At 40.3% G+C, this 27,525-nt stretch overlaps 1 protein-coding gene across 1 annotated transcript; it reads left to right on the top strand.

The window, feature by feature from the left end:
* The first annotated feature begins 92 nt into the window (after nucleotides 1-92).
* On the top strand, nucleotides 93-27,525 carry rem2 (RAS (RAD and GEM)-like GTP binding 2). The gene is made up of 5 exons (XM_054596477.1): nucleotides 93-261; nucleotides 3,103-3,439; nucleotides 5,518-5,591; nucleotides 15,523-15,700; nucleotides 25,844-27,525. Exons 1-5 carry the CDS (start codon nucleotides 250-252, stop codon nucleotides 26,170-26,172), a joined length of 930 nt encoding a protein of 309 aa, XP_054452452.1. The 5' UTR covers nucleotides 93-249; the 3' UTR covers nucleotides 26,173-27,525.

Raw genomic sequence — 27,525 nt, 5'->3', positions numbered from 1 at the left:
CCCAGATTTCCATGCGCCGAAACACCTCTGCCTTCAAGTCACCAGAGGAGGATCTTTACGCGCCGGAGTGGGAAGAATAACATCATGTCAGACAAGACGTGGCGCGTCTCTTGTGTGCGCCGCCTGTTACCGCCGCTGTGAACGCGATGCCGGGTCTGCACCCAGCGCAGACGACCTGAACCGGGCGGCCGAGGCGGTTGTGACTACATCACTTGTTCCATTAAAGAGAAGACTCATTGATTGATTACCATGGCTGACCAGGTAAGGCGAAGCCCGTTCCCCCCCCCCAAACACACCTTCCCCACCTCGCGCGCTCTGCACAATAGCCTAGGTAGACACACACCAGGTAGGCTAGACGGATACACACACCCTCTAATGTGTGTTTTAGAGAATAACCCGAGATCTAATCAGTTTTTTATGCAGCACACTTTGTCAACAAACAATTTGGAATTTGGAGCATTTTTATTTATTTTTTTATCTTCATCTTTACCTTTAGGATATGATAGTGGACATTATTATCGAGACTTCCAGCGTGTCTGTGCTACTAGACACGCTGGAAGTCTCTGTAGTAATATATACTATATTCAATTGGGACTTGATAGAAACATTGATAGTATGTTTACGCTCTATATGCACTATATCTGTATGCATCTGTCTTTATCTTATGGTGGATCGTTTCATTCCATAGAGTCCCCGGATACTCACAAATTGAATTATAATGAGCCGTATAGAGTAAACATGGTTTGGAAGAATCGAAGTACACCAGACATAACTAGGCTTCAGCTGGAAGAGAAGCAGCAGGCAGTGTAATTGGGCCGTAACGACGGAAGGATGAAAACATTGCCTGTAGTATTAATTTTGTATTGTGCACTGTTGTTTGCCCTAGTTTTCTCGACAGCCTGGCGAGAGAAGGAGATTAACCCTTGACACGCCGGCTCAGCCCGCGGACAGAGTTGTCCTGTCTGTGCACGTACGGCTCCCCTGAGCACCGCTGACAATAAAGGCCATGCTTAATTGATTGGCTCGGTCAATTAACCTAATTGAGCTACCAGAGCGAGCCCGTGTGAGTGATGTATAGGCGTGTGTTTGAGGGGGAGTGTGTAAGCACGTTACTGTCACAGGTAGCCCCACCTCAACTGCATGCACGACAAATGCACATACTGTGCTATACTTAAACTATACTGTACTATACTATACCATACAACAATACACTACACCATAATATGCAGCAGTGCATCACATACATACCACTATTGTCTGCTATACAATTTCTATGTAATACTGTACTATACTATACTATACTATTCTATAATATTTTAGATTATATGTACTATACTTTACCAAAGTATTATATGTTGTACAGCAAAATACTATAATATACTATACTATGCCATACTATATTATACTGTACTACATACTAAACAATACTATACTATTCTATATTTTTTTAATGCTGCACTATACTACAGCCTATTATTCTATTCTATAATGTACCATACTATCTAAAAAAAAAAACCATTACACAACACCATACTATATTGCAGGACATCTCATACACAACACTATCGTCTGCTAAACCATTCCGACACGACACTATACTATACAGCAGTATACCATACTAAACTATACTATATTGTACTACTCTATACAGTACAATACTATACTGCATAACACTATATTGTACCATAGTCCCACATTCTTTACAACATATGCTGTACTAAAATAGTATACAACTTCAAATACTTCATTAAATACATAATACTATACTTCATGACATAATACTTTACGATACTGTATTATAGCACACTATACTACGCTACATCACACTATACTATACTAAACTATACTATACAAACTAAATTTCACTATACTTAATCAACTATATTATACTGCTATGTACTGTACCGTACTACACAGATGTAGGTATACAGGTGTACAATTATCCTGTCACTATTTTAAGTATTTTGAAAGCTATACTACGCTAAAAATACAGTATTAAAAGGATGTTAGATAAACAAAAGCATGAAATGTCTATGCTACCGGAGAAAAAGTTATCAGTTTATTAGGTACAACTGCAACAACAATCAAAAATTCTAATGCAAATTCAATACAGTCAACAGCCCTGAGATAAATCCTAACTTTGTGAAGTTCATAATCTCTAGTTAATGTCGACACTGTGTCAGAGAGACATGTTCATTCAGCTTATTGTTATTTGTGGGACTCTCCTCTGTGGTGGTGCTGAATTGGTTTGCATTATACTCTAATGTGCTCCTGTTATTGTGTAAATACCCTTTAATTAAGTGCCAATGCTGTAGTTATCCTTGCAACAGGCAGACACTGTGGCCGTGGAAGCCCAGGGGCGCTGGAGCTAGATTAATTGCTGTATTAATATTGATGAGGGTTGTCTATGGTTGACCTGCTGTGGCTGCAAACACACACTATTATGTTCATGCACGCGCACACTTTTCTCAGCCAAACTATTGTTCCAGAGGAAAGGGCTGACAGCTTTCCCTTTTATTTATTTTTTATTTTAAAGACTTTATGCGTCTGACCCATATCTGTGGGAATTCATGCGGAGGTCACTATATATACACACTGTACATTATACAGTCACCTGACAGCACTCTACACACAGCTGCAGCCTCTGTTCCTCCATCCCTCCCTTGTGTCTCTTTCTATGTGTACCTCTGTCCCTTTCTCGTCTTCCTCTCTCTCTCTCTCTCTGTGTCCTTTTCAACCTGCTGTCTTATAGCATCTTCTTATCATCTGTCAGTCCCCCCCCCCCCCCCACATACACACACCCCACATACCTCCTCCTCTTGCAGGTTCCCCTTTGACAGGCTCTGTATCTTCATCTGCATCTTCCTCTCACACTGCCACTTATCTCACTCACCTCCACTGTTATCACCTGCCTCCTCTTTACACACATATAGGCACAAACAGTGGAAACGGCCTTCCCCCCATTCTTTAGTGATAACATTAACCAGAATAGACGCTCTTACTGTACATGTAAATCTGCAGCCTGTGTGCAATATTTGTGTATGAACTCACCTAGACTTACACATTTGTCTTTTTGTCTTTTCTGTCTCAATGTATTTACAGTACAGTATGTTTCTCAGCACGGCACCTCCCCTCCGGCGTGGAAGCACACCCCTGCCTCTCAAACACCAGCTGCGGAGGGAAGAGGCCATATCTGAGGACTGTGATTGGATCCCGGGCATCGAGGAGCCTGCCATGTTGCCAATCAGTGACACAGGGTTGCCCCAGGATGAGTCCTTCAACCAATCAGCAGCCGCCCAGTCGGCTTACCACAGCCACGGCGGGGCATTGAAGATAGTCTTACTGGGACAGAATGGCGTGGGCAAGTCGTCGCTAGCCTTATCTCTGGCCGGGCAGTCGGACAGATCCCTCTCTATAGACTCTGAAACGCAAGCATGCGGTAAAGACTTGGATAGGGATTGGAAGAGAGTGTTTTTGTGTGTGTGTGTGCACCCGACAAACCTTTTTTAAATCTGTCTTAAGGGTTAACTTAAGAAAAGCTTCATTCAGACACTAAGTGTGACACAATTCCTTGCCAAAAGTTAGATGAAAAGATTGATACCACTCTTATGTCTGTCGTAAACGCTAAACATGAAGCTGGAGGTAGCAATTAGTTAGCCTAGCTTAGCATAAAGGCTAGAAACATGGGGAAACAGTTATACTGGCTCTGTCCAAATATAATACAGTCAGTGTACCAACACCTCTAATCTTTACTAATTAACAACGAACATGTTATTGAACAGAAAACAGATGTTTTGTTTTTTTTGTTCTGGTAACTCGTCGCAGAGCTGGGCCAGCTTTTTCCGCATTTTTACAGCCTTTATGGTGAGCTAAGCTAACCAGCTGCTAGCTGTTTTGATATTCAACAGATAGATAAGAGAGGGGTATCAAAAAAGAAAATAAATCAAAAAGAAAGTGAATAAGGCATTTCCCTTTTGAAGCTTCTAAAATTAGCCTTTCTTTGACCTCCGTTGGTCACCAGGTCTGTCTGTTATACAGTTCACTGCAACACAGAGGATATTCAGCCCTTGTCCTCAACCAGCCCGTCGATGAGTCAGTGTCACTGAGAGACGACTGCTAGCCCTCATGCATAAGGCTGACTTTCCCCTGACTCACGCCATACAGTATTCATTACTGCCCATGTTGTACACTTGGAGTCATGCATCATAAATGGATAGAAAAAGCACTTCCATCCAAGGAGCTTGTACACTATGTTTCCATTATGGCACTCCCATCCTCATTCCAGTTTTTAACAAAGTGCTAAATTATTCTATGAGCTACACGTCAAAATTGCAAGGTGTAAAAAAAAAAGGAGTAAAAAAAACACTAATCAACACCTATTTAATTAACACTTTTCCGCTAGTTTTGACCAGATGCTTCTAGCAGCCATGTGAGTGCGTTAACAGCTCACCAATCAATACGTGTCCTCACAGAGTAATTACCGGTAAAATACAGCAAGACCTTATTAACTCCAGGGGATTTGCTGTGCTCCTACCTTAAGATAGACATGTCACTCATCATAGTGCGTTATCTATTTCAAGCTATTTTGGGTTCATTTGTATGAGTGTATTTTCTCTGGGTGTATCGATACTGTCAAACACTACTATATTGTTGCTATTATTGTCAACAAATCCCATGAAAAGCCACAACCAACGACAAATTGATCCTATTAACAAGCATTGTTTGTGTAGTTAAAGCCTGATATATTGTAAAACATGTCACAGAGCCACACCATTGCTAGATATTCCCTTAAAAACGAGTGCGGATAGTGTAGATGATTTTGAGTCAATCTCACATACACCCTAACAATTTGATATTGCACTTAATGTATGTTAAAATAGTTGAATATCTGAAAATAGTCCCCAACATCTAACTTTCAGTGCTGTTTGAGTGACTTACTAAAACCTAGTGTCAAACTTTTTTTTTAAACAAATTACTGAGTCTTTTTGAATGATAAAAAAAAGGATTTAAACTATTTTTATGTTAAGAACTGACTGACCATTAAAGGTTAGGGACATCTGAAATGGTTGAAAAATAGACTAAAACGTTGTTGGTTTTGGTTAGTTTTCCATGCGATATGTTGACAATAAGAAAATTATGCAAATATCAATAGGCGTCTCCTTTAAATTGGAATACAAAAATGTCTAGAAATGAATATCCTCATAAAGATAAGGAGCAGCTGTCTGAAACAGGTTGTAGTAACACTTTCCAAAAATAGCCACATAACCCAATTTAAACATCTTTAAACTGCTTCAAGATGTGTCTGGAGTAGGTCAAGGGCATTTTTTTATGACCCAGATTCATTTATCAACATTTTCAGGCAGCTGTTGAGCCATTTCACTTTAGTTAATATTGCAATTACATTTAAACTCCATAATGAATACTGTCATATTTTATTATTTCTACTATTTAATGCCAGTGTCTGTTTGTCAGTACACTCTGTGTGCTGATATGTATGACCTGAGTATTTGCTTGCAGGTGAGGGCTACGAGTGCTCAGTGACAGTCGACGACGAGGACAGCAAGCTCATCATATTTGACAACTGGAAACAGGTGAGTTACTGACTGTCAGCTTCACACCTCAGTCACTTTGTCTTCTTAATCTTGTACAATTTAGTCCTTCATTGTGCTCGGATGACCTTCTCTCTAAGCCACCATTAACTTCTCCTGGTTCGACATTGATTGCTTGTTCATAAGAAATGGGAAAAGCCATTTGTTAGATTTCTTTGATGGGCAAATTATTTGTGTGTATTTGAGTGTAAAGAGAGTGTGTGCATACTGTAGCTTTTATGTGTGTGTCTGTGTGCAACACTTTGCAGGGAATCCTGCAGGAGCAGCTGTGCTCACTGTACTCAAGCTTTTTGAAGTTCTCTCGTTCGGAAAAGTGGAAATCACTCTCTTGTTGACCTTTCTTGTTTTAATTCAAATCTACAAATGACAGTAACATTTTGGCGAGGGCTTAAATTGCTCCATCCACTGAGCGGAACAGTGTGAGGGAGTTAATACGACCCTGTGGTGATGGCTTTTGAGCAGGGAAAACTTGATGTGCAGCAGGCAACAGCTAAGAGCAGCAACATCGTGTCAAAAAGCTCCTTGTCACGCTGACGACGTTGTGCAAATCAAGAAGCATGCTGTCATTAATACCATTAATAATGCGATGGAACGGTCAAGCACTCTAATTAGAGTGTAGGGTGGATCATGTCTAATGCATCTTTTTCCAGATGTCCACTCGGCCTTCAGGGGCTCAACCCGTGAGGTTAAATTATTCACACGCAGCTACATCTAGCTCTGGGGAACTCCGCCAAAAGCTAGATAATATCTGTTCGCTTCCTCACTTTTTCAGTAAGCTCTCTCCACCCTGTCTCACCCCAATTGTGTTGCCCTTCCTTCCTGCAGCTGTCATCATCTCCAAATCTCACAGCGCATAAACTCTCTTTGTTGCTTTTTAAATTTTTTGTGGCGCTTGCTCGCCTCTCTCCACTGGCTCTTTTCTGTCGTGGATAAATCTCGAGTTAATTACATGTGTTATTCTGTGCGTGTTAATACGAGGCAGAGCATTAAGGCTGAAGCAACAGACCCAGGCCAGCGGGAAGCTTGGAATAACTCCAAGGCCGTCGGCAGTGGGGGGAGGCAGAGAGGACTGGACTGAGTCCCAAATCATTCGGCAATTCATGTTCATGTTTCTGTGCCTTTTCTGTGGCGATGCCCATTGATAAAAAACACAAATATACACATACAGACATATAAACTTGCACACACAGAGTGAGGTGTGCTGACAGATGTTGTCCAGCTGCCTAACATACGTCGTGGCCTCGAACTGGCACAGCATGGACCGCCATTCCCATTGGACAAGTGTTCTCCATGGGGCACCCCAACCTACACCCAAGTTACCATAGCAACATGCACAGACACACACACATGCACTACGCACATAGAGGACTGACTCAATCACTCATTTGCTTTGATCATGATAGAACAGTCAGCATCCAACGCTGTTGGCTGTGGGCCTTCTTATGTTCACTGGCCAGTCCGATCAGCGCCTCATCGTTGCCATGCAATACAAACTGCAAAAAAGAGATGAAAAACTGTTACAGTAAGTGATTGTTCCTTCAAGTGCTCTCTTGGCTTGATTCACAGTTGACTGGCACATGAAGGTCTAGCTTGTGCTGTAATCTGCCCAACTGCAGTGCACAACGAGGGCGGCGCACAACAAACCGGTGCAGAAACATACACTACATGGCCTCTGCTGACAGACGCGCGTATGTGTACGTGCACACGCCTCATCGGCATGGTCAAATGTGTGAAAACACACCAGCATTCACACGCACAGAAGGCTGAGAGTCTGCTCAGCCAGACGCTGGGATGTTGTGAATGCTGTCGACATCACGTGGGGTCGGATGGTTTAAATAAGTCATCCATGTGCCCAAAATAGAAACATTAGCATACTTGGCCTTGACCTACCGGGCCACGCTGCCGTTCGCCTTTAGACTGACATTGGTTGTGTAATGTATCTCTTAAACAGCCAACCGGGTTCTGTATGTAGGAGAACCAAGTGGGAGATTGAGGTCACTGAGCACCAGAGGGGCCCTCTCACCCTTTTTTCTGAAATGTGTATTTATCTGCTTCAGTGTCTGCGCGTCTGTCAGCAGTTATTTCTAAGCTCGAGCCAGTCCAGGAGTTCCCATTATTATTTGATAGCTTGAAATAAAAAATATTCATCAAAGACAACCAAACGGTGCAACCTGAGGCCTAGAAATGCATGCCAGTGATGTATTTGTGTGTATATATCGGCGTGCAGTGAAGAGAATTTGCTGCTGCTCCCTGAGGACAGAATTGTTTATGTTAAAGCAGGATGTAATTTGGAAAAAAGATAATTGCTGCTTGACCACATTCTTTTGCTCCATTAGGAGGGAAGAAATCATGTTTCCACCATCAAGCTCTTGGCGTTGTCTCCAGGGGCTTCCTTCCCTGGACACTTTTCTCCTTCCTGTTTTGCTGTTCTGCAGCCTTATGAGAGTCGTTCTGGACGATTTACAGTTTCTCCTTTCTTGCCCTAATCCACATAAGCTATTATAACAGTTTTGTTTGTTTTAGCCTCCGCTGGGAGTCACAGCTCAATTTATTTGTGTGGAATACTGTGAACAAAAATACCGAATTGAGAAAAGCTTCATACTGTATTGTATTTAAGGGATAAATATCAAAATCCTATTACATTTTTAAATGGCACTTTCTAAATTAAGTGGATGACACAAGCTGAAAAAACTCAAGGAAAGCTTTGATTGACTTTACAAAAAAAGACAAAAGAGACAGATTTGAACTGACAATACCACTAGTTCATATTCAAATCAATAGCTGTGTCCCAATCCAGCGGCTGCATTCTTCGGAGGGTGTATTTGTAGACAGATTGCGTCACAGCGACGAGGCTGTCCCATTTCATCTTCTAATGCGGCCGACAAATGCAGCCTACTTTTCCCAGATTTGGAGGATACAACTGATGGATCCTTCACGGCCCAACATATCACAAGATTCATTGCGTGCCATTTTTGTTTAATGACATTGCGACTAGTGGACCAGCAACGGGAGAATTCACGTTTAAATGTAATTATTATCATTGGGTTTTAACTCAAATGAATATCTACAGATACAAGTGTTAAAACTAAAAACAAAGGACCTGATCAGATCACACTTGTGTTAAAATGATCGGTTAATTTACGTGATGCTATTAACTAACCAGCTGACGCTACCGAGAGCCGCTGCGCTATTTACAGCAGCTCATCCATTATAATATTTTAACTTAGCTTTACCTCTTTTCTGACGGGAGCGGCAAAAGTGTGGGGACGCGAAAAGCTGGTGACGCAAACAGGAAATAATTTGTGGACCAGATCGTCTCATTTCGGGGACCGCTCGGTCCAGCCTTCACGGTATTCAAAGGACCCGGCCGACGTAGACCGCGAAGTTAAAAAACTTAAAAAAAATAAACAATTAGAAGGGCTTGAGCTCTGAATGCCTCATTTTATGTCCACTGTAGTAGGCCAGTATAAACAGACTCAAATTGATTAGTACTGTTAGCATCCCATCACTGCAGTATAATGTGATATGCTATAGTGACCCTGTCAGCTAACTAGCTAGTTTACTTGCTAGGAAGTTGAAGTTGTTTAACATCGCTACACATACTTAATTGCTAATACAATTGCCCTTACTGTATCTCTGAAGTAGCCACTTTAACTTTGAGTTTCTCATAATGACATGAATTATGCTAACAAACATCAACCTGAGTTGAAAGTGAAATTAGTAAGCTAGCCGTCTAGCATGGTAGCTAATGCTTAAGCTTTTCTTTCACAGTCTTGCCCTTCTGTGGGGGGCTGTGGCGTAGTGGAGCAAGGTAGTTCTCCATTCAGAGGATCGGTGGTTCAATACCCGGCTTCGGCAGTCGATGTGTCCTTGGGCAAGACACTTAACCCCAAGTTGCTCCCGAAGGCTTGCCATCGGTGTGGACTGGATGTTGTATGAATGTTAGTTAGAGTCTGATGGTGGCACCTTGCATGGTAGCCTGTCATCAGTGTGTGAATGGGTGAATGATATGTAATATACTACTGATTGTAAGTCGCTTTGGATAAAAGCGTCTGCTAAATGACTGTAATGTAATGTAATGTTCTGTCCCTCCTCTCATCAGCCCTGCAGTTACCTGCAGTTCCCCCGCCCACCTGCTCACCTGTTCCTAAGTCTCAGATCAGTTTTCCACATATTTACCCAGCCCATTTTCTATCACCCCTTGGCAGTTCATCCCATAGTTGCTATCTTGTTTCGTGCTATTGCGTTCGATCGTTTCTGTTATCGTAATGTCTACCTGGACCTGTGTACCTTCCTCCCTGCCCACCGGCCTGCCTGTCTGCCTAACTACATGGCTATTTTCATCAACAAACCACTGAATTCATGCTGCCTGTTGCTGTTGCGATAAGAATATGAATGCATAGTGCAGTAAACCTACACAAAACGTTAATAGCATTAATGCGATACTTGTGTGATGGAAGGAAATCTTTATTCATCCCCCCCAGGGGTCAGAGGTCAACTTCAGAACAGCATCCCTGAAACCGGTAGGGATTCAGGGATTTGCTAATGACCACTTTAGCAGGCTGCAGGCTCCACATGCCGTCATATTAAAACCTGAATCTGGGTCATGCAGGGACACTCCCTACACCACCATCCTGTGTGTGTTTGTGTGTGTGTCTGTGTGTGTGTGGTCATGGCATGCGACTGTCTTCACATGTTTCACCATGTCTGTGCTGTGATGTAAGCTGCATTCTGTGATGATGTGGTCATCCGTGGTCAATGGTGCTCGGTTTACGCAGTATTTGTCTGTGCATGTCTGTGTGCATGTATATGTTTGTGTGTGTGTATGTGTGTGTTTGGCCTAGCCAGTGCAGGCCAGATGGCCTCTGTAATAAATTCCCTTAGGGAAGCGTTGTCTCTGTGTAGCAGAAAGTTAGCAAGAGAAAAAATAACAAAATAACAAACCTTCTAACTCAGCATTCCATCCGCAGTAAGCTTCATCATCCTATTATCAGATTTTGACTTAGTGATCTGAGCAAGGTGCTCTTCCATCTCCTCTTCTTGCTTCTGCCACTGCCACTTCTTCCTTCCTTCTCCCTGTCTATCTTTCACTCCATTCATGCATCACCCCTGCATATTTATTGATCCTGCCAGCTCTCTTAATTTGCCCTGTCAGGCAGTCAGACACATGGAACACAAGCCAAAGAAGCAGATGTGCACAAAGCACATGTTTGCTTTTGATAAAGCAAAATGGAAGCATTAGCGTCTCTGTATTTGTCTGGCGTGTGTGCTCACCCTGTGGATGTTTGTGCAAGCAGGTGGGGATGTGTTTGACCTTTTTGCTTCCATGTTAAGCACCTTAAGCTGCTTTGCTCATGTGTCTTGTTCTGCAAAGCAAATTGCTCGGGAGCCAATAGATTGCACAGGTTCAAGTTCTGTGTTACAGACGGTGGGGAGCATGTCGTATAATGGGGGATGAACACACACATGTGCACACGCACGCTCTAAAATGTGGCCAAATGCTGTGTTTTCTGCCTTGTTTCACAACTGGAAGAAATAATAGTTAGAGTGCTTGCAGAGCCACAGCGTGTTATGCAAATGATGCCCGATAAGTGATTCATTGTCCTCACTGTTAATGGTTACTGATGTAGTGTCTGGCTGTAGAACGATGGTGTGAGTGTGTTTTTGAGTGCATGTTAATGTATGTGTGTATAATGTGTGTTGTCTCTGTGAAAAGCCTGTGAAACATATGAAAATTCAAGTTTAGTGCTACGCTAAAGGCTGTTTTTTAACCAAAACTCCACTGATAGCTTTGAGAAGCTCAGCTGTAGCTTCTCACTGAACACAAACCATGATAAATCTCCTTTTCAAAAAGAAAAATCATGTCTGTATGTTGCGCTGATAAGAGTGGGGCTGGAAACCATGCTTTCTGTTTTATTGGATGTGCTTTTCTTATCTACATCTGCGCCAGAAACAGGAAGTTGTGGATAACTGACTTCTTAGAAAGCTTGGTTTGTGACCTTTTTTTTATTGGTGGAACAGATAGGCCTGTCTGCCTGTTCATCATGGTGTTTAGAGCCCTGAATGATTGCCCTAGTGGACTCTGTTTAACAGATTGAGAAGCTACAGCAGAGTGGAAAGAACAGCATCACCAATATATTTGAATGGTATATTATCAGCCTATAATAGCTTATTACAAATATATCTGTATGGGTGACGATCTTTCATAAAATATGTAACAGAAATTGCAGTACAGAAATGGCAAATATATGTTTTTGGTTATTTATAAAGAGTAATGTAATGATCCTGCTCAGTACATATTGTTAAAGTTATTTTATTTAAGGGGTTCTTATTAAAAAGTCTAGTTTACTTTATCAAATAAACTAACTTATGCTATCAGTTAGATAAATGATAATATACAGTCATAAATGATGTGAAACGACATGAGGCATTTGGCAGAGACATTCCAGGATGCAGCCCAAAGCAACAATCGCCCACACTTATCAATTCATAATTTCAATATAGAGCCAGCATTGTACGTGTAGCGCTGAATGACATCTCAGAAGAGCACAGGCAAAGCATCACAGACAGAAATCTCTTGCGTAAAATAACCAAAAAACGTTTGAACCTTGGCTGAAAATCTCATGTTTATGTACGATCTCATTGCTCATAGTAAGAAGGTTATTGAGAATATAGGTTAACAGGGCCTTTAAGATTAACTTCCTCTTGATTAGAACTAAAGGGGCCTAGACCAAACCATGAAAAACAGCCACATACTAAAAATACACAGACATATGTTGACCAAATAGGTGTCCACATACCTTTATGAAGTGTACTAAGGTGGTGATTGTAAAGATGATGCCAATCAAATGAAACTTCACAAAGCGGACGTATTTCAGGGGAAATGGCTTAGTCAGCCTGTTGAGTTCTTTGTTATTAAGTTAATTAAAATCATATTTTCCTGAATGCTCCCTGATCTGTATTTGCATATGATTTTAATATTATTCTATGGGCTTGGCTTTTGATTTTGTGTGTTAGGCCATGTGAATGTGTGTGTGTGTGTGTTCGGGTGTAGGGGGAGTAGGTATTGACAGATGGCCTGCTCTCTGTGAACAGAGAGGAGTTGCCTAATCGAGAGAAAGAAAGAGAGGGAGATGGAGGGGGAGAGTTGGCACTCTCCTGAGTTGCTCTTCCTCCGTTTGATAGTGAGGTGTATTTACTTGGTCATAGTTTTTTCTCCTGAAGCGCTCCATCACACTCCTAGTCGATGCCCACTCTCTGTTCATACTCCTATGCTTACTAAGATTAGTGTCTCTCTCTGTTTCTCTCTCTCTCCTGCTCTCTCTCTCTCTCTCTCTCTCTCTCTGTCTTGTTGTTTCTATTCTTCATCCTCATCCCTAAATCAGACAGTGACAGGTGGCGGAGCAGCCTTCCACGCCAATGGCTCAGTGCCCTCCTCCTCTCTCCGCTCCCTGTCTTTTCCTGTGCTACCTCAAACAGACAGAGTGCCAAGGCACTCCCTATGAATTTCCTGCTCCGGGGTTTGATCCGATACTACTTGGCCGCTTGAGACCATGTGAATTTTTCAGGCGTCTGAAACTCTCTGGAGGGCAGGGATTTTCCTTCGGGGCTTTGGATGTAGGGCAAGGGCATCCACGTACTCACACATACACACTGGCAATATGCAGTCCAAAGCTAGCCGGCAGACTGTGTTATCTAGTGGGAATAACATGTTTTCATATTGATTTAGTCACCAGCGTCAGAGGCCTATTTCCAGTTGAAATAAAACTTGTGTTTGCAGTTCCTTAGGTCAGAGATTTGCAGTGTTAAAAAATAACATTATTGGAAAGTAATGGATTAAAACCTCAAATAGAATTTTAACAACCTTCTGGGCATGTTTAGAGTTAAGTTGAGTATACTGTTATATAAACTTTATTTTCTGTTATTGTTCTATAAACAGTGAACAGAAATACTTTGTTGAAACAGTTGCATTCTACAGTCACAGTCTGTGCTTCACTACAAGAAACCTATAAAGATAGAAAACTAATCGTATCTATAATTTTATAATGGGTCTCTATTTCATCAACAGAGAACAGGTCTTTGACTGGCATAATGCTGTGGAGTCTGGTCTCAGGTTTCTGTCTTTGGCAGAAAAATAGTTTGTATTGATTGTGCTTGTCCAACTTAAGATAAGATGTCTTTTTCTTTTAACCTGTTCAACCCCACAGGCCTGGAGTAGCAGTGTTAATTCAGAAAGAACAGAACCGTTAACTTAAAATATAGTATAAAGATGCCAAGGCTTCCAAAAATCAAAACTGTCATGATTGAGATTAGGTAAAGAAAAACGTTTGTACCAGACTTATAATATTTTTCATTTGATGCAGCGGTCCAGACAAAATAGACTCACTGAGACTCTGGATAAAGCAGATAGAAATTTGATGTTGTAAACCAGAGCAGAAAAATATTTTTGTATCTAACCTTGGAGTGACTTAAAGAGGATTGTAAAGCAGTAGTAATAGATTTTGAATGTTTTGAATATGCTTTAATCAAAACATGTAGCCTATTGTGGCCTATTTAAACATCCAGCAGACAACTTTAGCATTTATTTGCAGTCATGTTTCTTGCGACCTGTCAAATGTTGGTTTAATATTCAATAAAATGTATTTATTTTTACCTCATTTTTAGTGTACTCCAACTCCAGAAAGACATACCTGGCCCTTCAGGAGGTAAATGCTTGGCCAGCTAGTCACTAAAATTGTCTGTCTGCTCTCTTGTTTAATGCTGGGCAGGTAGTTTTTTTTAAAAGACAATGGCCGCCTAGTACAGGGTTGATAAGGACAATAAGACTGAATCAAAGGGCCATCAAAGCAAAACAATTAGCTGATGCTAAAACGCTCCATGGAGCTGAAGGAATTTGTGTCGTTGTGTGATAATTGTTGGTGGGTCTATCACCATGAACGAAGCCTTTCATATTAGACTACACAGTCATTTGACCTGTTGTTTTTTTAAGGGGAAGACGAGGAACCACAAAGTAAAAGGTTGATGTTCTTTGGCAATATTCTGAGCAAAGAATGTGAATCATATAAAAGCTAAAATGACATAAATGGTGCATACCCATTCCTCATGACCACAGGCTTCAGACTTAAATTCAAAATGGGATTACATTTTACTCTAAATTTCACAACCACAGGGAATTAATTTTACTAATCCCTGAACCATATGGCAAAGTCTCTGTGTCTCTTATCACTTACCAAATTAGCAGACCTTTGCTTGATAAATAATTAGGTCAACAAATAATTGAGTAGGAGGAATTTGGCCAATCGATGCTCCCTGGATATAATGACTTAGTTGAGATTTTGTTCAAGGTACGGCCAGGAGAACCTTGCCATGACCTATTTTACACCCGTAAACCACCATCAGTCCAAAGTGGCTGATAGAATCAGGGATAGTAGGCGAGAGGCCAAAGAGAATCCTAGACGAGGCAGTTCAAAGCTGCTGTTTCGGCAAGAGCCACTCGGGCTAATTAAGCCTCTGTGAGAAGAAGCCCCGTTGGGATGTTTTTATGGTCACTGTTAAACTAACAGGAGATTCAAAGTGAAGCGTGTCTTGTGTACAGTCAAGTTGAGCAAAGCCTCCTCTGCATCCTCTCATGGGACAGTGATAAAACATTGAGTGCAGCCTTCCTGGTATTGGCACTGATGTCCTTTCAGTGGCTAAGCTCCAGCAGAACAACAAAATAAGGACATAAGGATAAATCTGAGTTTAAACATGTTGTTCGAAGACAAATTAATATTTGTCGATGGCATGGAAAGGATCTTGCATAACCTGACAACCCACACCTGTTCAGCTGTCACCGGACCTCTCCTTTATGTATGCAGTACTAATCTACTCCACTAAGGTGTTGTTTTATTAATGTGTGTGTTTGTATCCACAGGACTTTTCCACTCTACAGTGTGATGTGTGTATCCTGGTCTTCTCAGTGACTGACAGGCGGAGTTTCCACCGCACTGCCCAGCTCCGCCTTCTCCTCAGGGAGTCCCAGCCACACACACCAATCATCCTGGTGGGCAACAAAAGCGACCTTGTCCGCTCCCGTGAAATCAGCTCAGAAGGTAATTAGAGTCTGCATGTACGTCATACATGCATGCAACCGGCCATTTGCCGACACAAACAGCGGTTTTCCGATCACAGCTTAGCAACCCTGTCTAGGCAAGGCAAGTCTGTCAAGCTATGGACTCCTCCAAATGGTGAGAGAGACCATAGGTTTGACGCATATGTAAATGGCAGATTAATTACAGCGCTTTCACAAAGCTTAACTGCCGATGTTTGTAAACTAATATTCAGTAAAAAATATGCAATAGTAAAAGAGTATGACATAAAAGATAGTATAGTGTTGCATAAGAAGTCAAAAAAAGTCATAGTATAGAATGTCCAATAAAGTCATAGTATAGTAAGTCGAAAAAAAGTCATAGTATAGAATTTTCGAAAAATGTAATAGTATAGTATGTCGAAAAAAGTCATAGTATAGTATGTTAAAAATTCATAGTATAGTATGTCAAGAAGTCATAGTATAGCATGTCGAAAAGAGTCATAGTATAGTATGTCAAAAAAAGTAATATATTATAGTATGTCTTAAAAAGTCATAAAAAGTCGAATCTTTTGCACACCAGTAGGACAACAGGTGCGTAGGAGGAATACCTAGGGTAGACAATATAGAACAAAAAAAACCTGCACACTGTCTTCTTCAATATCTTCTGCACTATCATATTGATATATTTAGTTACGTTTCGGTAATAGTATGTCGAAAATAGTATTTCGAAAATAGTCATTGTATGGTATGTCTAAAAAAGTCATGAAAAAGTAATAGTATAGTACGTTGAAAAAAGTCATAGTATAGTATGTCAAAAAAAGTAAATAAAGTCATGGTATAGTATTCCGAAAAAGTCATGAAAAAGTCATAGTGTAGTATGTCGAAAGAAAAGTCATAGTATAGTATGTCAAAGAAAATTCATATAGTATAGTATGTCTTAAAAAGTCATGAAAAAGTCATACTATAGTATGTTGAAAAAAGTAATATAGTATAGTATGTCAAAGAAAATTCATATAGTATAGTATGTCTTAAAAAGTCATGAAAAAGTCATTGTATAAAATGTCAAAAAAAGTCATAATATTGTATGTCGAAAAAGGCATAGTATAGTTTTTTGAAAGAAACCCTAAAAAAGTATTATTATAGTACATTGAAAAATCATAAAATAGTCATAGTATAGTATGTCAAAAAAGTAATAGTTTAGTATGTCTAAAAAAGTCATAGTATCTCGAAAATAAGTCATGCAAAAGTCATGGTATTGTCTAGTTAAGTATGTTGAAAAAAGTCATCAAAAAGTCATACTATAGTATGTCGAACAAAGAAATGCAAAACCCACAGTATAGTATGTGGAACAAAGTTATAGTAAAGTATGTCCAAAAAGATCATGAAAAAGTCATAATATAATATGTCGAAAGAAGTCATAGTATAGTATGTCAAAAATAGTCATACTATAGTATGTCAAAAAAGTCATCAAAAAGTCATAGTGTTGTATGTCAAAAAAGTAATTGTATAGTATGTCGTAAAATTCCTAAAAAAGACATAGTATAGTCTGTCAAAAAAGTCATACTATAGTATGTTGAAAAATATCATGGAAAAGTCATAGTATAGTATGTTGTAAATAGTCAGACTATAGTATGTTTTGAAATCATGAAAAAGTCCTAACATATTATGTCGAAATAGTCATGAAAAATACATAGTATAGTATGTCGAAAAAAGTCCAACTGTCAAGTATAGTATGTCAAAAAACGTCATGAAAAAGTCTTGGTATATTATATCAAAATAGTCATTAAAAAGTCATAGAACAGTATTTCAAAAACAGTCATAGTATAGTTAGTCAAAAAACATCATAAAAATTCATAATATAGTTTTCAGTAAAAAATGGCAAAGTTCATCGTGGTACAAGCTAGCTAAATTACAGTGAAGAAACATCAAATCTCTTTTTTTAATTGCAAGGAGCTTAGGTGATTCATACAACAGTGAAAATGTCTGGCAGACTACAAAGAAAGGCTCATAGGTGCTTTTCAAATCAACACATTAAGAATAACCAAAGGACGATTCTTAAAAAAGAGCTACAAGTGTTTTCTTTGAAGATCCCAAAATAGGAAATACAACATCACTACCTGTCATTACTTTTGAGAATCCCCCCTAAAACAAAAAAACAGTTCAAAAACCACCCCTGTTACTAGTGTTTCTTAACAACAGATTTTCAATTTGTTTGTAATCAGTGGTTAAACATGAGCTTAGCCTAGTGCCCAGTTACATAATGAGTAACTCAAAAGTTCATATTACAGAATAGACAATACAATTAACGACAAGCTTTGAAACAACGACAACGAAGAGACACATTTGTGGACTGAAAACATCAGCCGGCACTCCTGTTGAGCTGGAAAGGTACTTTTGGGAGAGCCGAAGTAGATAGTGCTGCATTCAGGATACCTGGCTCCCTGAAAAGAAAGAAGATGAGTAACGCCCCAGCAGGTGTAACCAATCACAACCAGGGGACCAAACATCCTACAGACAAATCAAAAGACTAAAAGGATGGTTAAACACATGGCTGTAAGTCTTAGTATGTCAAAAAAAGTAATGAAAAAGTCATAGTATATCATGTGTTAAAAAGTCTTTAGAAAGTAACAGCAAAGTATGTCGAAAAAATCTTCTAAAACTTGAATTAAATAATGTTGACAGACTGTTTAAAGAAAAAAGTTATAGTATGTAGAAAACAAATCAGTGTATAGCATGTTTTTATAGTCATAGTATAGTATGTCAAGAAAAGTCAAAATATAGTGTCCAAAAAAGTGTTAAAAAAATACGTCATAGTATGGTATTTAGATAAGGCATAAAAAAGTCATAGTATAGTATGTTGAAAAAAGTCATACTATAGTATGTCGGAAAAGTCATAGCCTAGTAAGTCGGAAAAGTAAAAAAAGTAATAGTATAGTGTGAAAAACTCATAGAATAGTTGATCCGAAAAGGTCATAGCCTAGTAAATTGAAAAAAGTCATGAAAAATTCATTGAATAGTTTGTAGGAAAAGGTCATAGTATGCATGTTTAAAAAAAATTATGATAAACTTATAGTATAGTATGTCGAAAAAATAAATTAACAGTCATACTATAGTATGTTGAAAAAAAGTCACAGTATAGTATGTCAAAGAAAGTCAGGTCATAGAATAGACCTGATAGAAAAAAATGTTGTTGAAAAAATCTTTAAAAAAGTAGTCGTAAAGTATTTTGAAACAAGTCATGAAAAGTCCTTGTATAGTATGTGGAAAGAAGTCATAGTATAGTATGTGGGCTTGGAGTTTAGCAAACGCTCAGTTTGCATCTGCCCAGACGAACAACCGCCAGGCTGCTGGGTGAATGATGCAAGAGAGGAAAAGCACATGAAAGATTTGAAATTAATCTTCTCGTTCGCTTCTTTATACTGCCTTTTCAAGCAGCTCCCTGAATGAGAAATCAGTGGTTATATGTAGATATGAGTAGTTAGGCACATGCACACATACAAACACATTTTCCTCTAGAGATCAATGGTAGTGTGTTTTTGTGCAATTGCTAATATCTCTTCTTCTTACCCTCGTTTCTGTTTTTTCTCTGCCTTGGCTCATCTGTCTCACTGCCCTGTTATTTTACCATAAATCTTCCTCCAAGCCAACATCAGTCTCCATTAAAAAGACTCATGGGGTATCTATCTTTCATCAGCAAAATCAATTTCTTTGCTGTTAAAAATATCCAGGGATAAATGCACAGTTGATAAACTCCTGACAATTCTATCATCTATTATTGTTGTGAGGTGGTGGAAATAGAGACTGTTTATAAAATCTATTTACCCGCATGGCTTTTTTATTTTCAGTTGTTTTACTGTAGGCTTTTTGACAATGATGCTGCAAATGTCTGCAAGTAGGGTTATTATGACAGACCTAAATCATCCAGTTGTCATAATAAATTAAATGACTTGTGTAATCCAAGTGAGATAATTTCAGGTTAAATATACCTGCTTTTTTAATGATATACTGTAGATTTTCAGGAAAAATTACAGCATGGAGACAAATATGCATTCAATAAAAATCGGATTATTAAATATCTTGCAAACATTAATGGGTATAAACTAAATAGTGAAAATATTGTCTGGATGTGCCAATTGGATACAAAATGATCGAAGTTTAGTAGATCAAAGGCTCCAACTGCTGCCAAAGTTGGCAGCCTTATAAAGGGAATGAATAATGAATGAAGTTGATACGTTTTTGTTTTATGTTTGTATTCTATTTAGGTAGATTATTATTATTATCATTAGGATTTTTCGGTCCATCATTGTCGAGAAATCCTGAAACCATCCAGTGTGATTTAATGTTATAAAAGAAAAAAAAACATGGAAAAGTCCATGGGGATGAAAATTGTATAGGCATGTGTAAGTGTTGTTTTGACGCAGCAATTAACAATGCAAACTGAATAAATCCAATAATTGTAGGAGCTCACTTTACTCTGGTGAATATCATTGTGTTGAGCAGCAAGCTCTACAGACCTTTATATCTTTTGGCATGCAGCTCTGAAGCATGGTCTTGGCAAAGCAAATTCACTGAAGAATAAAACATGCGCTTTTATACTGATTCCATTTAGTGGTGCTTTAAAAAACCTATCAAAAGAGATCAGACTACAGACAGGTAATACTTTTGCTGAAATTTGAGTGATTTTCTTTTTCTGTAGCACCAGCAGCCCCTCCTATTGCATGAATTTCATTAATGTTTCAAATGCAAAGTGGGTGCGGAGTGACTGCAGTTTAGAGGGAAGAAAGTCTGACAGCACATTTGAACTTGCAGTAACAGCTTCTGGTATAAAAACTCAAAACTTAAGTCATCTCCGCAATTTGCGTGTACATTTTCATTTGTAATAAATATCCACTGTCACATAATGAAATATAAAGACAAATATTCTGCTGCTGTCATTATCTGATCCTCTGGAGGGGCTCCATCTGTGTCCCTTTGGTCCTTGGCACACTGCACATCTCTGTTTGGATTATCTCCCTCTTACAGGACGCCGCTGCTCTTCCTATCTTTATGCATGTTTGTACTCGCCATACGTGCACAACCAACTGCATGTACAGAGACGCCCAGAAAGTGCAATCGAGCCGTCTCGCGGCTTCGTGTCTCTCCATCTTCTCGCTGCCTGATGACAGTGAGGCTGTTTCATAGCGAGGACTGTGATAAGAGAGACGAGAAGAGGAGTGACAGAGGGAAGAGCGAATGTATGAGAATTGTGTGTGTGTGAATGGGAGTCTGGGCTCAAAGAAATGTTTTGAGCGCATTGTGTAAGTGTGTGGTTGTGTCTGTATGTGTGAGTGGTTGTGTCTGTGTGTGTGTGTGTATGTGTGTGTGTGTGTGTGTGTGTGTGTGTGTGTGTGTGTGTGTGTGTGTAGAGTGGGGCTAGTTTTTCTGTCCTTGAAAGAACCACTTTGAGTTTTAAGACCTTCAGAATGAGGATATTTTTTACAAAGGGAGGGAGGATGTACATCAATGCATTGTTTATTTTCCATACATTAGCATCTTCTTAGAAATCTCTTTCCTTGCTTATTCAGAGTTTTCTAAATTCCTCCCTAAACCACTGCTGCTGGACCTGAGAGGCTTTAGAGGTATATCGTCTCATCTGTAATCTGCAGAAATTGCCAGTGACAAAAGGTGAACTTAACTTTCAGATACATTCGAAGTTTAAATTATGTTTCCTCACAAGAAGAATCCATCAAGATAGCAAGGTAATGAAATCCCTCACTTGACTCAGCTTTTAGTCTTAAAGTGTTTTGAATGAAACCACTGAGTCAAATGACTCCCTGTAATACAAAGAGATTGCTAGTCAACCCACTAAGAACCCTAAATCTCTGCAGCTCTACCATGCTTTACTTTTAGCTCTTTCTTTCGGTAGAATAGATCGACACCAGGCTGTATGGGTGAGACCCACTGATCTCATTAAACCTCCATATAAAACCAAAGAAAAATATATGTGACAATATATTTCTGGAGGCTGAAGCAGAGCTAAATAGAAGGGCCAAATACATGATTCAAATGGTATGTATGGGGCGTGTAGTTGTTGGCTAACACTTTAGCCAAAAGAACAATACCACATGTTGGCGGCACAAGTACAACAGTTTAGGTTGTTAATATTACTAATAATGCTGTTTTGGGCTGTTAGTTGACAATCAAACTACATTTAATAAATCAATGTTATCAGTGGAAAATATATTTAGCAAAAATAATCAACAGTTGTACAAAAAAAAAACATAAATGCTATCAGATTTTGTACTGTCTTTATTGTTTTAACCTTTTGGTATTTTGTTCTAATCCTACACAGAGAGCTTTGGGATTGTTTGGGATTAACTTCTTGCATATAATGGTGAGGGTTGAGTCGAGGAGAAAGAAAAAGTCTGTGGGATGTTCTCACATAAGAATAGAAGAGTGTGTGTGAGTGTCCGTGTGTATTGTCTGGAAGTGTAGAAACCACAGTCTGGGGTCAAATCTTGTTTGCTTTGCTTTGTTGTGCAAGTTAAACAGAGGCAGCAAGTGTAAAAATGTGTGCGCATCGGTGCCTGCACATCGCTGTCAACTCACGTTCGGTCCAAGCTTTGGGGTATTCTTAATAACACGAGTGGAAGGAGGAGGAAGGAGGGAGGAAGGGAGGTGAAGAATGAGTAATGAGAGATGCCTATGCTCAGCATATTCTCTTTATAAACCCCACCCCCTCAGAGGCAGCGATGTGGTCAGCGATATGGAAATGTTCCATCCCTGCTCCCAGGGCGCCTGACAAGGATGTTCTTATGTTCGCTCTGGACAGGCCGCATGTACTCATTCTGATATGTGAGCATGATGCCTGCCCGGCTAACTAACATCCTCCTTAAAGAGCCTGGGGCCTGGCTCAGAGTGCCAAAGTCATAAAGTATATTTATGGCATATAGTGACACTTTTATTCTGCTATCTCTCACCTCCCCCTTCCCCCTCCCCGCTATATATCTCTATTCAGCCTTAACACACACACAGTGACACAAAAAAACACACAGTGTCACACTGGCGATTTATTTATCATTTGTTCAATATGGCTGTGGTGTGGCCCTGCTCCTCTGGGCTTTGATTAATATGCACTCTGGCTCTGTTTGCTTAGTCAGCATGCTTTCTGTCCGTCTCCCTCCTCCGTCGGTCTGTCTCTCTCCGTCACCTTCCTCTCCTCCTGCTGCTTGTTCATCTGCCATCTTGCCTGTCCTACCCTTTCAGTGTCTCCTTTGACTGTCTCTGTGACTCACATGTTTCATCCTATCAGTCCTTGACTCCTTTTCTCTCCTTGTTTCCTCCTCTCTCCTCCTTGTTTCCTTTCTTCAGTGCAGTTCAACTTTATTGGCCAACTAGTGGGAAATTTCCTTATTTCCTCTCCTTGACTCCTCTCTTCTCCACTCGCCTTTTGTTCTTACACGATTCCTCTCCTCATTTCCTCTCTTCTCATCTCGTTTCCTAAACTCTCCTTTCCTTTTGCTCCCTTCTCCTCATTTCTTCCCTGCTCCTCTTGTCCTCTCGTTTCATCTTGTTTCTTCTCCCCTCCTCGTTTCCTTTGCTTTTGTCCTCACTTCTCCTCTCCTTATTTAATCTCCCCTCCTCGTTTCCTTTCCTAGTGTCCTCACTTCTCCTCTCCTTATTTAATCTCCCCTCTGCTCTCCTTTGTTGTTCTCGTGTTCCCTCTTCTTTCTTCTCCTCTCCTGGCCTCCTTTGTTCATCTTTCCTCTCTTCCCTTAGTTTTCTCTCTCTTTTCCAATTCAATTTCCCAAACATTCTTTTAAAAAGTTATAAAGATGTAGTTCAATTCAATCCCCTGTTGTAGGTATTAGGATAAGCCCTGTTGACCTGGTTTGGGATTTGTCTTTTTTTCTTACCTAACCCACTATTAGGGGACATTGCTATGGGTCAACAGCTGCTGTGCGGCTGGATTATTACACCCAGATCAAATCCAGTTCTGTTTTTTTGTAATACCTGTGCAACACTGCCACATTAAGTAAATGTTCATGCCTTGTAAATGCAGCCACACAAAAAACAGATTAGCATGTCACATTGCTTTGACTATAGTTAAAAAATACTAACAAGGGTTTAATTATGGGGCGTGAGTATTTAGTAAATCGTCTCCAGGTACAGCTTGAACTTGCTACTTTTTTTGTTGTTGCTGGAGTGTGCTCTGTCCCATTTGAACAGATCTATCTCCATGACAACTGAGCATGAAGAACATGCAACTGAAAGCTCTTGAAAAAGTTAGAAAGAGGCACTTGTGTTAAGATTATCTACAAGAAGATATTGTTGTTATACAACCTGGGTGTTTCTAGCTGATTTTTCAGTGAAAATCTTCTGACAACACAATATAAATCTGTCAATGGCAGCGACATCTTCCTGCTGCAAACCATTTGCAGTCATTTGGAGTTCATGTACTATACGTTTTTTTACAGTTATTTTTGATAGAAATAATAAGCCTTAAAAGCTTTTTTCCACACACAGCTGCTCAAGAGCACTCGTATACTGGCTCTGAGTGACCAGAGCGGAGGCAATAAAAAAAAACGTAAATATAGTTTGGAAAAAAAAATGTTATTGGAGCTGACAGTGAAGCCCATTTGCTGCAGAATGATCTGTATCTGTCAGCTTTCCTTATCATCCAGGCGTGTTTGACCAGGCACGGACAGGAGTTTTTAGATGAGATCCTGAGCCTTTACGTTTAGTCACCTGTCCATAACCAGAGGAGTCACATTGAGATGGAAACTGTCTGTTTTCATTTTAGCAGCAGAAAAGAGATTTGAGTTTATACAACCTAGTTGTCCTATCCTATCCTGCCACCACTGTCTCTCTTTCTGACTGTTAGTATTCATGACTATTGATTAAACAGATTTTCAAAATGAATAGACAGAATGTCAGAATTATTTTTGATAAAATCCGGATAAAACAGAAATCAAGGTCCACGTATTAGTTTGATACAAAGCTTTTAGCCATATCACCCTTTCCGCATCAGCAAATGGAGTTTGCTTTGTTTTTCATAAAGATGGATATTGTGACATGCAAGCTCAGTAACTGTTATGATTTCATCCTTAGGACTTTTTTCAACCTTTGAAATTGAACATTGAAAACAATCCCAACTTCACATGTAAACAGATCAATCTCCATGACAACTGAGCAAACTCAATCCAATAATGAAAAATGTGACATGGTTGACATCTCCCGGGAAAAAAAACTACCAAGTGGACCTTGAGTTTGGGATTATTTTATCAAACTATGAGGGCTGGGGATGGTTTAGAAAATGACGATGCCAGTAACGATACCAGTACTCTTAAAGTGATACTGATACTTTGCTTGTCCTACTGGCTAGCTAATTGCTGCGGCACCCATGGTTAACTGTTAGCACTATTAGCTGCTATAGCCGCAACCCCGGAGTTCACAACCCTGTGCAGACAGGCAAAATTGGTATTAGCTGATGCGGCACGTTAAATCGAAGAACGTTTGAAGTAATTGGTTGCGAACGAAACCATAAAAGTATTTTTTTTTTTTTCTAGATCAGGGGTTCATTAAAAGGATTGATTGCATGTATCGTTTGACTGGAGAAGTTTTGATACATGCCTACTTGTTACTGGGTTATTTCAGTGGATACCTTAAAAGGGTATCTAAAACTGTTCCCCAGCCCAACAAACTACTATCAACAGGGTCAAGAATGGACTTTCATGCTTATCTTAAATGTGATATCAATCATGCAGTGTGCAAAAGATAAAAAAGCATGTAGTTTGAAGAAAAAGCCTATTTTGTATCCGTTGTAATGAATGAAAATCCCCAAAACATTTTTCCTTTATGACTATTTCTCTAAACAGAGAGGAGAGTCACTTCCCCACAGAGTGAGATGCTGTAGATGTGCTCCATTTGTCTCAATTTGATGCATAAGAAGCTACAAATTAACACTTGAGACTGTAATACAGTCTCCAATGAGTTAGCTACTGATGCAGAGGTACTATCTTGTGGTGAGCCACATCACACGGCAGCTGCTGTGGTTTGCTGGATTCATGATCCAATATCGTTAAATGTCTGCCTCTAATTGCCATTTGCAGCTGTCAGTGTGTCAAGCATCAATTATATAAAATGTGCACCTTACCAACGTCTTCCTCTCCACCTCTCTCACCAGAGGCCCAATCCAGCAGCATGATGTTCGACTGCGTCTACATGGAGCTCTCAGCCTCCCTGGACCATGGTACCAACGAGCTGTTGGAGGCCGCAGTTCGGACCGCAAGGGGCGACTGCGTGGGACCCGGCTGGACTGACGGCGACCCCGGGGCAGGCCGCAGAGAGAGCCTGACCAGCCGGGCCAAGCGCTTCCTGTCTGGGCTGGTACCGCGCTCATACGGTCGAGACCGAGACCGGGATCGGGGCCGCTACCGGGAGATGAGCCGCCACCGGGGCAGCAAGATCCTCCGCCAGAAGTCCCGCTCCTGCCACGACCTCAGTGCACTGTGAAACACACACACATGCATACACACAGGAAAAGAGATACACTGCCACATATGAACACACACATACACGCCAGATTGAAGGATATGGATGAGGGGGAGGTTTAGAAGAGGGTAAAATGGAAGATAGTAGGGGTTTGCAGATGACTAGATGTAGCGACAAAGAAGGAAATGGAGGAGACTGACATGAGTGGGAAAATTAGAGGGTTGGAAGGACAGAAATTTAGCATTGGCAGGTAAAGGTCGAGGAAGTTGAAGAGGGAGATAAAGTGGTAGAGAAAGTTGGTCAGATAGAGCCGAAATCAGCAAGGATTGCAGCTCGGAACCTTTGTGTTCTCCCTATCAGTGAAAGCAATTTTCAGAGAGAAAATGGCCAGGTTGGAGAGAAGAACAGAGAAACAGATAAGGAGGTGAGCTTGATTTTCTGCTTTCAGCTCGGGGGAATCAGTGAGCGCTCATCACCTGATGAGAACAGGAAAAAAAATTAGCGACAGTGTAGAGAGTCACTTCTAGATGCTGATTGAATGCTTACTGTGGCGAAACAGGAGGGTGGGGGGGTCACAAATAAATACACATTCAAGTAGCACTAACTGATTATGTAGAGACTGATAGCAATCTAATGTGTACCCTGTTTTATAGCATGCCGAGTAGACGATCCAAGACGTGACCCTGTAGGTTTACAGTTACCGGGTTGACTGTACCTCAGTGGCCAATAGCTAGCTAATGCACAATTCAGCTAGTGTCCTTAGCAATGCCATCTCAAAGGCAAGACCCTTTATTTATAAAAAAATTAAATAAAAAAATGCACCTCTGGGCAATCTTCACACTGCATCCACCTTTTGTGTCCCGTACTGACTTTGAAGTGTTTTGATGATACCACCAATGGCACATGTTCATCTGTGATTTTTTTTATACAAGGCTAAAAAATATCAGCGCCCAAGCCATATTTCCGCTGAATGCATCCTGAGCGTTCAGCACAAAGAACCCTTTACCGAAGTATGTGGAGCGAAAGAAAAAAGGTCAAAGTGGCTATGAGGAATAAGACGTAAGCAGCGGATTGACCGGACTGAACTTTTCTTCAATAGAAGCTGAGTCACAGAACACTGGGGCGTTCTCGAGGCACATGAGGACAAACAAGAGAAAACCTAATCTACCTGTGGCTGTTTGATGTTTTTTCATTTTTTCTCTTTTTACCCACTGGCATTGTTACGTGTTCAGAAGGAAGTCTGTGGGGGCTGGCAACACAAGTGACCCCAAAGAGAACGTTCTGGAAACGTTGCTTGGATATCTTGTCAAGCTCGAGGCAGCGTCACTGATACATGCTCACTCGTTTGTCACAGTCTACTAAGCACTCTCTTCT

The sequence above is a fragment of the Anoplopoma fimbria genome, chromosome 3 (genome assembly GCF_027596085.1).
Source record: "Anoplopoma fimbria isolate UVic2021 breed Golden Eagle Sablefish chromosome 3, Afim_UVic_2022, whole genome shotgun sequence".
Lineage (NCBI taxonomy): Eukaryota > Metazoa > Chordata > Actinopteri > Perciformes > Anoplopomatidae > Anoplopoma > Anoplopoma fimbria.
Note: the sequence above shows the minus strand (reverse complement) of the source record. Positions and strands in the feature narration are given on the sequence as shown.